The 17,625-nt window shown below is 41.6% G+C and overlaps 1 protein-coding gene across 1 annotated transcript; it reads right to left on the reverse strand.

The window, feature by feature from the left end:
- Positions 1-1,045: 1,045 nt before the first annotated feature.
- On the reverse strand, positions 1,046-10,262 carry LOC139560077 (protein-lysine 6-oxidase-like). Its single transcript, XM_071376571.1, has 7 exons — positions 9,091-10,262; positions 8,880-8,988; positions 8,419-8,550; positions 5,767-5,923; positions 5,498-5,593; positions 5,176-5,291; positions 1,046-1,721 (listed from the first exon to the last, which is right to left on the reverse strand). The coding sequence occupies exons 1-7, from the start codon at positions 10,073-10,075 to the stop codon at positions 1,715-1,717; spliced, it is 1,602 nt and encodes a 533-aa protein (XP_071232672.1). The 5' UTR covers positions 10,076-10,262; the 3' UTR covers positions 1,046-1,714.
- Between the last annotated feature and the right edge of the window lie 7,363 nt (positions 10,263-17,625).

A 17,625-nucleotide genomic window follows, 5' to 3' on the forward strand; every position in this document is an offset into this window, starting at 1 on the left:
ACACACCTTAGAGGCGTCCAGTGTAAAACAGCTCATTTGCTGTTCATTTTATATGTTCACTGTTCTTTCACAACAGAGTCTATGTCTCCTATGGTGACTTTAAATAGTGCATATGCATGTTTTGTTCCCAAATTGGGTTATTTATTCAAAGTTAAATTTCTTTCAGTTACGAAATGTGTTATAACAAGTTTGGTACATGGTGAAATAACCAAGTCTTTCATTTCAGAATACACTTGATCTAAAAGGCTTGTAAAAAGAGCCTTTCTGTCAAAATGAGTCAGGAATAATGTACAAAAACCTTAATAACATTTAAGAGATGTGACCTCTACTCCTTAACCCTACCCTTTACCTCTTAACCCGATATAGGCCATGAGACTGCTACTAGAAGTCAAGGTGTGCTTGGTATTTACAAGCGGAGAGAGAAAAGGGCTTCATTCATCCCTCTGCATTGCGCGGTGCTTTAGTAGCCATGGCAGGGCGGTTTAACATCCTCTGGCCTCTGTCTTCACACAGCCCTGTCAGCAAGCAAACCGCTACAGATCACACTGCCACAGTAGAGCAGCTTGCACTGTTTGGTTCTCTGTGTGTTTGGTTCTCTCTCAACCTCAGGGCTTAGTAATTTCAGCCAAGCCAAAATCTGCACACACTCATCTCCACTCAGTACCAAGGTTGGGGTAAATTCCATTTCAATTCCAGTTAATTCAGAAAGTAAGCCAAATTTCAATTGCAATTTTTACTTATTGAAATGCTTTGTAGAGAATTGGAATTTCAGCGTACTTCCTAAATTGGCTGGAATTTAAATGGAATTGACCCCCAACCCTTCTCAGTACCAAGGTTTCCAGTAAAGAGAGGTAAAAAGAGACAATTTCAGTCTATACATACTGCAGTATTTACAAAGCAGCATAAAAAAATACCTCATATCCCTTCTACACACTTTTTGTAACATATAGTTGGTATATTTATGATCAATTCCTTCCACAAAAATCTAACGTACACAAAGGTGCCCAATGGTTCATGCGACAAAAAGAATAGCCAGATGTGAACGTATTTTTTACATTCTCACTCTTCACCATGTTTATTGTATCAACATTAACAAAAACGACAACAATTGGAATATTAACAGGTTTGAGCGGCATATAAACAACTTTTCATTACAATTTAAAATAAAAAATGTCTTCATTCGCTCACACATGCATACACACTTACAAAGTGAATGGAAATATATTATTTAATTAATACTTAGCACATACAGGTCAGGCATTTGCAACGTATTAATTATGGCCACCAAGTGGTTACTCAACTGCATCTAACTATACAACTGCAGATCAAATATCAAAAAGCATAGTCTAATTCAAGCACAGTCCTTTTTCCCTTCCATTTTCAAGATCATGCTAAATAATACAAAAATATTACTCTTCTTCAACGGATAATGTCATATCGATTAAATACATTGTCATGTAATAATGCTCAGTAAATGCCTATGTTACAAAAGTTTTCGGTAAAAAAAATCCTCTTTTACAACTGATTTCCAAACATATAACACCCTAAATAACCCAAGGAACACATTAAGTTTCGAGGGGAATGCTGCACAATTTTATAAAAACGACTATCTACAACACCTACAACCGCAACAACTGGTTGAGATTGTTGTAGTTTACAGTACTTCAAGAGACAAGAGGAAAATACCTCAGAATCTTACATTCCAAGGAATGATTTAACCCCTGTGGAGATAGGAAGAGAGAGATGAACATTAAGAAACATTTTGTCTCAATTAATATTTACAGTGCATTTGGAAAGTATTCAGACCCCTTCCCATTTTCCAAATTTTGTTAGGTTACAGCCTTATTCTAAAATTGATTAAATAAAAAATGTTCATCATCAATCTACACACAATACCCCATAATGACAAAGAAAAACAGATTTTTTGAAATTATTATTTTTATTTAAATGTACCTTATTAAAATTTGTATTCAGACCCTTTGCTATGAGACTCGAAATTAAGCTCAGGTGCATCCTATTTCCATTGATCAATCTTGAGATGTTTCTACAACTTGATTCGAGTCCACCTGTGGTGAATTCAATTGATTGGACATGATTTGGAAAGCCACACACCTGCTATATAAGGTCCCACAGTTGACAGGCCATGTCAGAGCAAAAACCAAGCCGTGAGGTCGAAGGAATATTACGTAGAGCTCCGAGACAGGATTGTGTCGAGGCACAGATCTGGGGAAGGGGTACCAAAAAATCTCTGCAACATTGAAGGTCCCCAAGAACACAATGGTCTCTATCATTCTTAAATAGAAGAAGTTCGGGAACTGGTCAGGGATGTGACCAAGAACCTGATGGTCACTCTGACAGAGCTTCAGAGTTCCTCTGTGGAGATGGGAAAACCTTTCAGAAGGACAACCATCTCTGCTGCAGCACTCCACCAATCAGGCCTTTATGGTAGAGTGGCCAGACGGAAGCCACTCCTCAGTTAAAGGCACATGACAGCCGCTTTGAGTTTTCCAAAAGGCACCTAAAGGACTCTCAGACCATGAGAAACAAGATTCTCTGATCTGATAAAACCAAGATTGAACTCTTTGGCCTGAATGCCAATCGTCACGTCTGGAGGAACCCTGGCACCATCCATACTGTGAAGCATTGTGGTGGCAGCATCATGTTGTGGGGATGCTTCTCAGCGGCAGGGACTGGGAAACTAGTCTGGATCAAGGGAAAGATGAACGGAGCAAAGTACAGAGAGATCCTTGATGAAAACCTGCTCCAGAGTGCTCAGGACCTCAGACTGGGACGAAGGTTCACCTTCCAACAGGCCAACGACCCTAAGCACACAGCCAAGACAACGCAGTAGTGGCTTCAGGACAAGTCTCTGAATGTTCTTGAGTGGCCCAGCCACAGCCCGGACTTGAACCCGATTGAAATTTCTGGAGAGACCTGAAAATAGCTGTGCAGCGACACTCCCAATCCAACCTGACAGAGCTTGAGTTGATCTGCAGAGAATTGGAGAAACTCCCCAAGTACAGGTGTGTCAAGCTTGTAGCATCATACCCAAGAAGACTTGAGGCTGTCATTGCTGCCAAAGGTGCTTCAACAAAGTACAAACAAAGAGTAAAGGGTCTGAATACTTAGGTGAATGTGATATTTCAGTTGTTTCTTTTTAATACATTTTCAAGAATGTTTAAAAACCTGTTTTTGCTTTGTCATTATGGGTGTGTAGATTGATGAGGAATTAAAAAACAACTATTGAATCAATTTTCGAATAAGGCTGTAACGTAACAAAATGTGGAGAAAGTCAAGGGGTCTGAATACTTTACGGATGCACAGTATGCTACTTTACTAATTTTAAAGCTTTTACAATTATGAAAAACATCTACAGTGGGGAGAACAAGTATTTGATAGACTGCCGATTTTGCAGGTTTTCCTACTTAGAAAGCATGTAGAGGTCTGTAATTTTTATCATAGGTACACTTCAACTGTGAGAGATGGAATCTAAAACAAAAATTCAGAAAATCACATTGTATGATTTTTAAGTAATTCATTTGCATTTTATTGCATGACATAAGTATTTGATACATCAGAAAAGCAGAACTTAATATTTGGTACAGAAACCTTTGTTTGCAATTACAGAGATCATACGTTTCCTGTTGTTCTTGACCAGGTTTGCACACACTGCAGCAGGGATTTTGGCCCACTCCTCCATACAGACCTTCTCCAGATCCTTCGGGTTTCGGGGCTGTCGCTGGGCAATACGGACTTTCAGCTCCCTCCAAAGATTTTCTATTGGGTTCAGGTATAGAGACTGGCTAGGCCACTCCAGGACCTTGAGATGCTTCTTACGGAGCCACTCCTTAGTTGCCCTGGCTGTGTGTTTCGGGTCGTTGTCATGCTGGAAGACTCAGCCACGACCCATCTTCAATGCTCTTACTGAGGGAAGGAGGTTGTTGGCCAAGATCTCGCGATACATGGCCCCATCCATCCTCCCCTCAATACGGTGCAGTCGTCCTGTCCCCTTTGCAGAAAAGCATCCCCAAAGAATTATGTTACTTCACGGTTGGGATGGTGTTCTTGGGGTTGTGCTCATCCTTCTTCTTCCTCCAAACACGGCGAGTGGAGTTTAGACCAAAAAGCTCTATTTTTGTCTCATCAGACCACATGACCTTCTCCCATTCCTCCTCTGGATCATCCAGATGGTCATTGGCAAACTTCAGATGGGCCTGGACATGCGCTGGTTTGAGCAGGGGGACCTTGCGTGCGCTGCAGGATTTTAATCCATGACGGCGTAGTGTGTTACTAATGGTTTTCTTTGAGACTGTGGTCCCAGCTCTCTTCAGGTCATTGACCAGGTCCTGCCGTGTAGATCTGGGCTGATCCCTCACCTTTCTCATGATCATTGATGCCCCACGAGGTGAGATCTTGCATGGAGCCCCAGACCGAGGGTGATTGACCGTCATCTTGAACTTCTTCCATTTTCTAATAATTGCGCCAACATTTGTTGCCTTCTCACCAAGCTGCTTGCCTATTGTCCTGTAGCCCATCCCAGCCTTGTGCAGGTCTACAATTTTACCCCTGATGTCCTTACACAGCTCTCTGGTCTTGGCCATTGTGGAGAGGTTGGAGTCTGTTTGATTGAGTGTGTGGACAGGTGTCTTTTATACAGGTAACGAGTTCAAACAGGTGCAGTTAATACATGTAATGAGTGGAGAACAGGAGGGCTTCTTAAAGAAAAACTAACAGGTCTGTGAGAGCCGGAATTCTTACTGGTTGGTAGGTGATCAAATACTTATGTCATGCAATAAAATGCAAATTAATTACTTAAAAATCATACAATGTGATTTTCTGGATTTTTGTTTTAGATTCCGTCTCTCACAGTTGAAGTGTACCTATGATAAAAATTACAGAACTCTACATGCTTTGTAAGTAGGAAAACCTGCAAAATCGGCAGTGTATCAAATACTTGTTCTCCCCACTGTATATTTGCCATCCAGACTCTATTTTCTGCACTTACATGCCCGTTGGGATGGTAAAAACTATGCAGGGCGTGAGACATTGATATCTATGACGTCATGGCCAATCACAGAGAATATATGATTATATTGGCCAATCACAGAAAATATATGATATATTGGCCAATCACAGAGAATTTATGATATATTGGCCAACCACAGAGAATCTTACCTGGTTAGACGACAGTTCCGTGTTTGAACCTGAGTACCTGTGTATGTGACATCACATCTCACCACGTTGTTGGAATAGTCTGACTCTTGCACATGATAACTGGGGTTGACTATGACCTAAGAAAATAAAGATTTGTGTGAACAACACTGCTTAGGTGAGATGGCTAAAGCACATAGAGATCGGACTAGGCAAAAAAAAAAAAATGCATTTCAAGTTAATCATTACCAAACAGAGAGTTCCTGTTGTAAGCTTTAGACAAATCAAATCAAATGTTTTATTTGTCAATTGCGATCCAGAGACAATAATCATATAATGTAGTTACCCTCAGGACGTAGTTTCCTGTAGGAACATCAGTGATGTCGATCCACTGACAGTCAATATTCGCAGCATATGTATCATGACATCCTGGACTCAGCCCCTGTTCAACACAAAACACAGTTATAGCTAAATGTGGATCATATTCACCTTTTGTTACATCAGCAGGGTCCCTAAGCACTTTGTGCAGTACCCGTACCATTACGTACCTGTGTATGGGCTGCAATTGTGGATTCACAAAATGGTATGATGTTGTGTTCGTAGTGCAGTACTCACCTGCGTATGTGCTGTGCATGCGTAGCGGCGTCTGAATCCAGCATCACAGCCCGTGTCCTCCAGACAAAAACTGGCCTTGTGTCCCTCTGCCACCTTCCTTCCTGTTGTGACCTCTAACAGATCATAGTTACTGAAGGCATCCATACTGTGGTAGTGTCTGGGGCAGGAGAAAGGAGGGAGTTTTTACATGTCTACCATCGTTGTGCAGTAAAACCATGAAAAGTAGTGCGCCTAAGCTGAAATCTGGTGTTTGGAGGGTGTTTGAATGTAAACCCAATGTAACCGTTATGATACACAGAATGCATTTCAAAACAGAATGGATGTACTCTGAAACACCCAAAGTGGTTCTTCTTATTTTTAAGAAAGTGTTTTGAAAACACTATTTGGTGTTTCAGTTCATGTAAAAAGGCAGGATCAAAACACAAACAGAATATTTTGTCAGACTGTGTCTCTCATTCAATCATTTATGCTATTGGTTTATAGCATACATATTGATTGATGATTTTCATTCAATATGTTGATTAACATTTTAAAGAAGACACTGGGTCTCCTGCTTGTCAAAACACCGCCCAAGTCAATCAGCCAGTCTTCAGGACAAAATGGTTGTGCTTATTAACCAGCCTTGTTACACTGAGCACATGGGGCCCGATTCAAACATGAGATAAGTAGACTTAACATGGACTCAATGAAATATGGATTTAAGTCCATGTTAGATCAACTTATCTTAAGCCTGAATAGGGCCTATGGAGAATTTTTGGGGGGTGAAATTCCACCTTCATTTTTTCTGTGCTTTGTTTAGACATATTAAAAACAGGAGGAGAAAGAAAAGGAGTGAAAGTTGGACAGGCAGAAGTGGGAAATGAACCCTGACTGCTGGGGGAGTAAGACGACAGATTTCTTTGGAATTTGACCCACTCATCCACACAGCCACGCACTGTGTGGGGAACTTAGGCCCCAATATCAGAACCAAAATGTGAACTTCAAACATTGTGCTGCCGTACTATTCAGAATTCACCCATGAATTCTGATGCATGGAGGTGGACAGAGGGCATGCATGGCAGGTGTGACCTCTAGCAAACTCTATGGTCAAGTATAAAGACAGCCCTTCAAAAACTCAGACAGGTGAGAGCACACAAAACACGCAGAGGAAACTCTCCAAAACAATCTAAGAAAGTATGTAAATGAAAATGTGACTACAAAATGTTAGCACTAGTGATGGGAAACTGAGGCTTTCGGAAGGCTTCGGCACTTTCACCAAATTGTGACGAAAAAAACTGGTCATTACTCTGAACTTCATTATCTGTTCACAATGCACATTAGTGACATCTGCTGGTCAGTAATAAATAGCAGCATGTGATTATCAGAGACAGTTTTTTCTCCTTTGTTTTCATGAAAACTCCTTCACTTAGGGCCCCCAAAAGGCTAGGACCGGCTCTGATTGCATGTGTGGGTATGGATTTGGGTACGTAGACCCGTGAGCCACTGTGACACCACATGATGAGTTCGGATTTTGTGGCCCCCACCCCCATCAAACTTGCCCATCCCGGCATTAGCATAATGGATGACTGGTAGATCATATTGAGCCATGGGCTGGTTTGTATATGTGCTAACAAGTACTACTGCTAACATTAGCAGTCATTAGGCAGGTTTCCATTGACCCAGGTTTATTCGACAAAATAAATAAATAAATAATGATTGCTGAATAATTTTGAAGGTACGCGGGGAATGTGATGTCATCACATTACTATAAAGCTCCACTCCACAGTTAATTTGAAATGCAATTCTGCTTTCTAAATCTATTTTTCCACTATAAAAATGTTTCTTTGCAGGACAAGGATTGTCAAGACTTCAAGAATGCCTGAATTGCTTCCTCTTGCTTTTCTGGTTGGCTGTATGCAAGTTTCATCATCCAATTATTTCAGATTTACAGTTGTGTAAGTTTCACCATTGTACGGGCCCTGGCGATACGTTGGCACATGAGAATGACTAGAATATGGCAAATATTTGTCAAATCTTACATTCTTTCCATGCTGGCTTTTGCGGGTTATCTGAGACATGAAACAGATAGGTGGAAGGGCATACAGGATCTCGGGAATGTATTAATTAATGCGCAAATAGTCTAAGTGGATAATGGAAATACTCCAACCACTTTGTTTTTATTCAACACACTTTTTTGGGGGTGTGACACCATTACGCCCAACAATTTTTATCGACACAAGACAGTGTGGAAACTGTCTTGGAAACGCACCGTAGCAGGCAATTGTCGCATCTGTTTGTCAACTTTCTAAATGTCGACAAAAAAATCATTGTAAAAGTTAATGGAAACATAGCTACGGCCTGTATTTCTTTTCCATGAATGTTAAATATAATGTCATATTTCCGGTGATTTTGAAGAATATTGAAGAATACATGTTTACACCTACAGTTTAGGTACAATGATTAAGAAACTACACAAGACAAACAAAACGATCACAGATAACACAAAAATTACAGCAGCAGATTGTTACATTTACACATAGGTTATTCCCCTAACAGCACAAGAACTTGTATTGCCTGTCAGGAGTGACTAATTCCTATGGAATGAGGGAGACCTGAGACAAATGGAGCTAGTTATTTCTACTTCCTATATGCAATTTACTTGGATTTACTTACTGGTGACAGCTGTGCCATTCCCACTGGTGTCTTGGTTTGACCGGAAGGAAGTCAGTGGTGCCTTGATTCTTGACCTTCTGGGGGAAGCGGAGCAGTACTCTGTAGTCTATGTCCCTGGCTGTGCTCGCTGACCTGGGAGAGACCACATATGGAAAGATACATTAACTGTCATCCTATCAGATCGTGTAAACATTTGCAATGGTCAAAATTAGTACATTTGACGTGTATTGGCTGTAGAAAACAACAGTAGCTAAGTGAGATCCTCTTTGTTGCTTATTGAGTCACAAATTACCAATTGAAGGCATTATTTACATTAACCACACATAACTGCAGGAAAGAGACAATGGGAAAATTTAGATTTTTTTCTGAAAGTGTATGTATTGTGGTTTAAGAGATATACAGAACATATAATATAAAATAAATTGCACACAAAGCCAGTTGCATAGGCGCTTATAACTTACCTTGCCAAACAGTTCTCCTCAGCTGCACAGCGCAGCGAGTACATCTGCATTCGCTGGATGTAGGCACCAGCCTGGATGGAATACGGGTCTGGGACGAGGTCTGGGAGCCCTTGGGAATGATATAAAGCATTAAATATCGCTTTATAATCGCTTATAACGATTGCACCAGGAACATTTAAAATTATACACATGCGACAATTAGCATACTCACCATTCTGGAAATATCTGGTTCCGTATCCAGTGCCAGGAGCTGGCGCCGGGGGACGCCGCGTGCGCACTACCGGCGTTCTGCCTCTGGAGGGGTACATGTTGTAGAAAACGGAATTCCGGTGGTTTTTAAAAGGGTTCCTAGGATCGTCCGAGACCATGTCCTCGCCGTTACTCGCTGCCTCGATCGACGTCTCAGCACTGTTATCGGGTCTGGGTACTGGAGGAGCATCCCTGCCGTTGGGGACGACATAACCTGAGTTGGAATGTTCCGTTTGTGCGGTTTGCCTGGAGATGGATGCTCCCGGCTCAGCGCGTATCTGTTGGTATTCTCCACCCCTAGGCACAAGCACTGCCTCCCTTCCCCGGGGTGGAGAGGCATGAACCCCCGAGCGAGCATCCCCGGTAGCATCCTGAGTGACTGGCGTTCCTCTCCTCGGTATCCCGCTACCGGAGAACTCGGGGAGCAGCGCGGGGACTGATGCGTTGACTCGGTACGTGTACTCTGGAGAGTAGCGCCGTGCGCCAGGGGACCCCACCACTCCCGCTCGGTATGGAACCTCAGGTTGCTGTCTGGCGCCTGAGTGCCGCCGAGCATTGGGCACCACGTACTGCCCATTGGCTTGTCCTAGAGCTACAGATCCAGGATCTAGAACATTGTTGGTTTGGTTCCGTAAATGTTCCGCGCCTAAATTCGATTCCACTCGTCCAGATCTTATGTGAGCCACTCTGCCTTCCCGCGTTCCAGGCTGCGTCTGGCCGGTGCCATCCCTCCTAGTGCTCACGTATACCGTGGACTGGCTCCTCGGGCGCGCCAGTGGTTGATACTCTGACCCGGTGCTCATTAGACTGTACACCTGACCGTTATTCTCCCACTGAATCCTCTGCCGCCAAGGCCCCACTCGCTCACGCGGTGGCTGCTGCTGTCCAGTAATAAGATGAGCCAGTCCTTGGAGGAGGTAAAAGAGTAAAACCGACCATTTCGCCATAACTGTTAATTTAAACGTACTAAACCCACTCTAAAACTCACTACGACATTAAACAATAGGCCTGCTCTATGACATGTAGGCCTATTTTGCAGAGAATAGGTTAAGGTGGGTATGTGGAGTAGATCAAAGTTCTGAGGAGGAGCGCGCGCACAATCCGTTTTAATGAGTAGTCCTACGCAGCATAGCCTGGCAGTTTTCTCTGCGTGCGGCGCTATTGACCGTTGGAGAGAAGAGGAAAATTGGAATTCTCAGACATTTTATGAAAATGGGCTAGTTTATTTACGCATGCACAGAAAGCCTGAGGTTCGAGAGAAATGCGTTTAACTCTTTCCTCCCTGTGAAGTTCAGTTACACAAGGCGTATACTGTACTGTAGCTTACACAAGCATTGAGTTTACTCAGCGAACTTTACGCAGTGGTGTCGTTTGGGGTCATCTGAATAGTAACGTCATTTTTTTGTGTTGCTCATTATCAATTTGGGCAATATTTCAATAAAATGGATACAAATACAATCAAGTGTTTTATGTGTCATTGATTTCCGCATTTTAATACATTTGGCAAATGTTTTTCGTAAAAATGATCAAATAACTAGCTACCCATTATAAGAAAGAAGAATTGCACTCAACAACATAAACGTTTGTAATTACTGTCCCTCTCTTTTAAAGTAAGACATATAAATTGTTAAATCTCATTACCACGTGCTAAATAATGAAAATTGCTTGAGGAGAGACTAGGCCTATCTATTAAATTACTACTTCCTTGCTTTTATACACTATACCTTTCTTCAGTGAATACTGGTTGTTCAATCATAAAATAGGCCTAACCAACTTGTCTACATATATTTGATTGTGAACAACACAGTGGGCTAATATACATATATATCCAAGTGCTGACATTTCCAAACCCTCTCTCATCCCTCTGTACACACGAACAAGCCCTGGTATGGGAGAGCAGGCCATGGGGTGGCAGTGTAAATCTGTGTTTGAGACACTTGTCAGGACATGCTGTCACAGAGTTCCTGTTAGGCTACAATGTCCAGTTGCATTGAAACATTGTCACAATTCGACCTTGGACTTTCCATATTGCTATTCACAATACAGCGTCTAATGACACATGAAGTTAATATTGAAATAGAATCAAATCAATCACACATATTCTGTTAATTTTGCTTGAGGCAGAAATACTCACTACAATGATAAAGTTGATACCGGTCTGTGGACACATTCTTATGTGTAAAATATTTTGACATGGCAGGCTACATCAGATCAATTGAATCGAATATCTCCTACAAAATGTGATTATTGGTCAGTTGACACCTTGGAGAGACCAGGAGAAGTCAGTGCGTGAACGCACGCGTAAGGGCATTTTATAGGCTGCTGGCCCAATAGCATGCTTTCTGGCAAAATAAATCTGTTGCAGAATGTGCAGCTGAGGAGAACAGTTTGGCGAGGTAAGCTGTAGGTGTCCATGCAACTGGCTTTGTGCGCTATGTTTTCACAGTATATGCTCTTTTTATATCTTCATCCACAATACATACATTTTCTGAAATAATTTCTGCATTATCCCATTGTCTCGTAGATTCAGAGTGTTTAATAGTCACATGTACAGGGTTGCAGGTATGATTGCAGGGTACAGTGAAAATCTTAGGATCGGAAGTCCAACATGCAGGATTTAAGTTAAATAAAATAATGAAAATATCAATTGAAAAAAAATGCACTAAATACATCATGACAACTGCAGCAGTGACGAATAAATAAATGCCCATTGGGGTGGAGGCAGAATAAAGACTGTTGAGTGGGGGGGGGGGGGGGTGACCATAAGGGAAACAGCATGACCAAATCAAATCAAATTTATTTGTCACATACACATGGTTAGCAGATGTTAATGCGAGTGTGGCGAAATGCTTGTGCTTCTAGTTCCGACAATGCAGTAATAACCAACAAGTAATCTAACCTAACAATTCCACAACTACTACCTTATACACACAAGTGTAAAGGGATAAAGAATATGTACATAAAGATATATGAATGAGTGATGGTACAGAATGGCATAGGTAAGATGCAGTAGATGGTATAGAGTACAGTCTATACATATGAGATGAGTAATGTAGGGTATATAAACATAAAGTGGCATAGTTTAAAGTGGCTAGTGATACATGTATTACATAAAGATGGCAAGATGCAGTAGATGATATAGAGTACAGTATATACATATACATATGAGATGAGTAATGTAGGGTATGTAAACATTATATTAAGTGGCATTGTTTAAAGTGGCTAGTGATACATTTTTACATAATTTCCATCAATTCCCATTATTAAAGTGACTGGAGTTGAGTCAGTATGTTGGCAGCGGCCACTAAATGTTAGTGGTGGCTGTTTAACAGTCTGATGGCCTTGAGATAGAAGCTGTTTTTCAGTCTCTCGGTCCCTGCTTTGATGCACCTGTACTGACCTCGCCTTCTGGATGATAGCGGGGTGAACAGGCAGTGGCTCAGGTGGTTGTTGTCCTTGATGATCTTTATGGCCTTCCTGTGACATCGGGTGGTGTAGGTGTCCTGGAGGGCAGGTAGTTTGCCCCAGGTGATGCGTTGTGCAGACCTCACTACCCTCTGGAGAGCCTTACGGTTGTGGGCGGAGCAGTTGCCGTACCAGGCGGTGATACAGCCCGACAGGATGCTCTCGATTGTGCATCTGTAGAAGTTTGTGAGTGCTTTTGGTGACAAGCCGAATTTCTTCAGCCTCCTGAGGTTGAAGAGGCGCTGCTGCGCCTTCTTCACAACGCTGTCTGTGTGGGTGGACCAATTCAGTTTGTCCGTGATGTGTACACCGAGGAACTTAAAACGTACTACCTTCTCCACTACTGTCCCGTCGATGTGGATAGGGGGGTGCTCCCTCTGCTGTTTCCTGAAGTCCACAATCATCTCCTTGGTTTTGTTGACGTTGAGTGTGAGGTTATTTTCCTGACACCACACTCCGAGGGCCCTCACCTCCTCCCTGTAGGCCGTCTCGTCGTTGTTGGTAATCAAGCCTACCACTGTAGTGTCGTCCGCAAACTTGATGATTGAGTTGGAGGCGTGCATGGCCACGCAGTCGTGGGTGAACAGGGAGTACAGGAGAGGGCTCAGAACGCACCCTTGTGGGGCCCCAGTGTTGAGGATCAGCGGGGTGGAGATGTTGTTACCTACCCTCACCACCTGGGGGCGGCCCGTCAGGAAGTCCAGGACCCAGTGTGCAGTGTGGTTGCGATTGCGTCGTCTGTGGACCTATTGGGTCGGTAAGCAAATTGGAGTGGGTCTAGGGTGTCAGGTAGGGTGGAGGTGATATGGTCCTTGACTAGTCTCTCAAAGCACTTCATGATGACGGAAGTGAGTGCTACGGGGCGGTAGTCGTTTAGCTCATTTACCTTAGCTTTCTTGGGAACAGGAACAATGGTGGCCCTCTTGAAGCATGTGGGAACAGCAGACTGGGATAAGGATTGATTGAATATGTTCTTAAACACACCAGCCAGCTGGTCTGCGCATGCTCAGTGAGGGGGTGTGGTGACCAAGTGAAATACAAATTATGTTGTTGGGGTGGGGGCAGAGTAAATGTCCAGTGGGGGGGATATCCATATGGAGAGCAGCAGGTAAGGTAAGTCACCGTTGAGGGGGTGGGGTGAAGGGGGTGATATTGGGGGGGGGTGTCCATAGGGGGAGTAGTAGTAGGGGGGGGGCAGGTAGCTGACTAGTGGTGGCTAATCAGCAGCCTGATGGTCTGAAAATAGAAGCTATTGGCCAGTCTTTCAGTTTTTGCCATGATGCTTCTGTACTGCCCGTGTCTGAGTGATTGAAGCTGGGAGAACAGGACATGGTTTAAATGGGGAGAGGACGAATATTCTGCATTATCCTGATTTTTAAGAATCGCTGTCATGCCTTCTTCACCACTGTGTCCGTGTGGTTAGACCATTTTAACTTCTCAGAGATGTGTATCCGAATTTGAAGTTATTGACCATCTCTTCGGCCAACACAATATCACACTCAATTCGTGCAAATATGTACAAAAAGTATTTCAGCAGATTTCGTTCATTTTTGTGTGGCTTAATTCATGTGAAAAGACACACATTTCTGTGTGACTTCATTCATGGGAAGCTACATTTTTGTGAGGCAAACTTCAGAACAATCTTTTGAAAGTTATTATAGCAATGCTTAATGGGCAATGGTGTTCTACACTGCCTTGTTTTTACGTATTTTTTTATATTTTTTATTAATGCCAATACTGTTTTCTATGCTTGTTTTCGCTTAATACTTTGGGATACTGGTGCACTTGTAGTCAGAAAGGCCATTTTTTCGTTTAGGTAACAGTAGGCCTACACAATTTTCTTCATAACACATTTCATATTTTGTTGTGCCTAGATTGCACCATTTTCTTCATAATGCATTTAACACAAGGCTCCACTTTTTCATGTACATTACACGATTTCTTTCACAATTAATTTTATACAAGGCTATGTCGAAATTTAAGAGGGTTGCCAGATTGGAGAAAATAACATTTTTATTAAACATTCTTGTGGGTATTGTTGAAAGTTGGGGAATGGGGATACAATTTTATGATGGGAAATTATAATACACACCATAATACACACACACAAACACTTACACACACTCCCTTTGTTTGTAATGTATTGATTTTATAGCCAACTCTTGACTTTTGTACGAATAGTTTTTAAAATAAAATATTTGTATCTAGTTGTCCCATATTCATTATCTTTGTAGTTTGCATGCTTCAATAATGACTAACAGGGTTAAATAGTTGTAAATCTCTGCTTGATTTAGCTTTAGGTATATTTGCCATTTTTATACATATTCTATATTTCCACTGAAGAAAGCAGTAATTAATCAACACACTACTGTAAATAAATAGACACTACCTGTTATAAAGCGGAAATTGTTCTCCGTAAATACAGTACCAGTCAAAAGTTTGGACACACCTACTCATTCAATGATTTTTCTTTATTTTTACTATTTTCTACATTATAGAATAACAGTGAAGACATCAGAACTATGAAATAACACATATGGAATCATGTAGTAACCAAAAAAGTGTTAAACAAATCGAAATCTATTTTAGATTTTAGATTCTTCAAAGTAGCCTTGATGACAGCTTTGCACACTTTTGGCATTCTCTCAATCAGCTTCACCTGGAATGCTTTTCCAACAGTCTTGAAGGAGGTCCCGATATATGTGACCCGTTTCATGAAACTAGGCATATGTCGCAGGTCACGACATCACAGGAGAGTCGTTTGAACATAAAACGTTTTTTTTCAATAACAAACTTTTATTCCATCTGTAAATACGAATGAAAATCTTAAATTACGAGCCTAGTTGGTTTAGCCAAAGAAAAAGGAAGGATATTTGTATCTGGAATTTGTCTTTCAGCATCAGCAGAACACTGCTGAAATACTTTTTGTACATATTTGCACAAATTGAGTGTGAGATTGTATGTGTGGTTACTGTAAATAATGCCTTTAATTGGTCATTTGTGACTCACTAGGCAACATAAACAGGATTTCCCTTAGCTACTACTGTTTTGTACTGCTAAATAAACGCAAGACTTACTCATTTTGACAATTGCTAAATTTGAGCATCCCCCAGCAGAGAGAAAAATGTACATTTTAGAGTTAATTTCCTGCAATTCTACACAATTTGCTGTGGGGCATAACCAAAATGTTGCCGTTTTAAATCAAGTTTTCTGCAATTCTACTAATTTTTCCAAGGGTTGGAGAGACAAAAATGCTATTTTTAAATGATATCTGAGTGAGAGTAACTAACAAAATCAATTGGAGCCCCGGTCAGTAATTCGACCATGAATATTACACGTTTGATAGTTGGCTAGACTAATTTACCGATCTAAAATATGTTAGCTGACATGGACTTAATTGAATGATTGTCAGTGACTGACATACAGTGAGCTCCAAAAAGTATTGGGACAGTGACACTTTTGTTGTTGTTTTGGCTCTGTACTCCAGCACTTTGGATTTGAAACGATACAATGAGTACGAGGTTAAAGTGTAGACGGTCAGCTTTAATGTGAGGGTATTTTCATCCATAGACATTTTAGCAAATTTATTGAAAATGTATTACAGAAATATCTTTACATAAGTATTCACACCCCTGAGTCAATAATTTGTAAAAGCACCTTTTGCACCGATTACAGATGTGAGTCTTTCTGGGTAAGTCTCTATGTGCATTCCACTACCTAGATTGTGCAACATTTGCCAAATTTTCTATTCAAAATTCCTGAAGCTCTGTCAAATTTGTTGTTTATCATTTCTAGACAACCATTTTCAGACCTTGCCATAGATTTTCAAGTAGATTTTTAGTTAAAACTGTAACTCGGTCACTCGGGAACATTCATTGTCTTCTTGGTAAGCAATTCCCGTGTAGATTTGGTCTTGTGTTTTTGGTTATCTTCCTGCTGAAAGGTGTATTAACCTCCCAGTGTCTGGAGAAAAGCTGACTGAACCAGGTTTTCCTCTGGAATTTTTCTTTACCCCACCCCCCCATTCCGTTTCTCTTTCATCCTGAAAAACTCCCCAGTCTTTAACAATTACAAGCCGACCCATAACATAATGCTGCCACCACTATGCTTGAAAATATGGAGAGTAGTACTTAGTAATGTGTTGTGTTGGATTTGCCCCAACATAACACTTCGTATTCAGGACAAAAAGTTAATTGCTTTGCATGTTTTGTATTTTTTAAATTCTGTACATTTTTCCTTCTTTTCACTGTCATTTAGGTTAATATTGTGGAGTAAGTACAATGTTGTTGATCCATCATCAGTTTTCTCTTATCACAAAGTATTCCAAGATGGCATAGCAGTCAGACGTCCTTTGTCCTCATCTTGTCGTGTCCCGTGTATATATATATTTACATATTTTCTTCGCATATCTTTTTATATATTTTTTTCTAAAAACTCAACTTCAAAACACTCTCCTGCAACCCCCCTCACCAATTAAAAAAAATAAGTTAACCTGGCTAACATTAGTATTCAGCTAACCGTCATCAGCTATCCTTTAGCTCGAAAAGCTATCGCCAGTTTTGTACAACGCGACTCAGACCAGAGCATACCGGACCTATTATCTCTCCATATCCCCGGATTTCTACCTCAAGCTCTGGACGTTTACACCTGGGTCTTGCAGCTAGCTAGCTGCTATCCGAGTGACTATTGGCTAACGTCGGTCCCGGAGCAAACATCAATTGTTCCGGAGCTAGCCAGCTGAAGAATTCCATCAGCCACTCCTGGGCTACAATCACCTATCCGGATTCGCTTTACTGATGATGCGGAGCCCCACCGGGCCTTCACGACTGGACTACCGACGTTATCTGCCCGAGGGAGCTTTCCAACTGGCCCCTCCGTCGCGACGTAACCTGAACGCCCATCTGCGGCCCGCTAATCGTTAGCTGTCTTATCTGCTGCTATCTGAATAGGTCTATCGGACAATTTTCTTGGGCCACTATAACTATGACTATTTTGACAATTGGATTGGTCCCCTCTACTACACAGAGCCCCA

The sequence above is a fragment of the Salvelinus alpinus genome, chromosome 30 (assembly GCF_045679555.1).
Source record: "Salvelinus alpinus chromosome 30, SLU_Salpinus.1, whole genome shotgun sequence".
Taxonomy (NCBI): domain Eukaryota; kingdom Metazoa; phylum Chordata; class Actinopteri; order Salmoniformes; family Salmonidae; genus Salvelinus; species Salvelinus alpinus.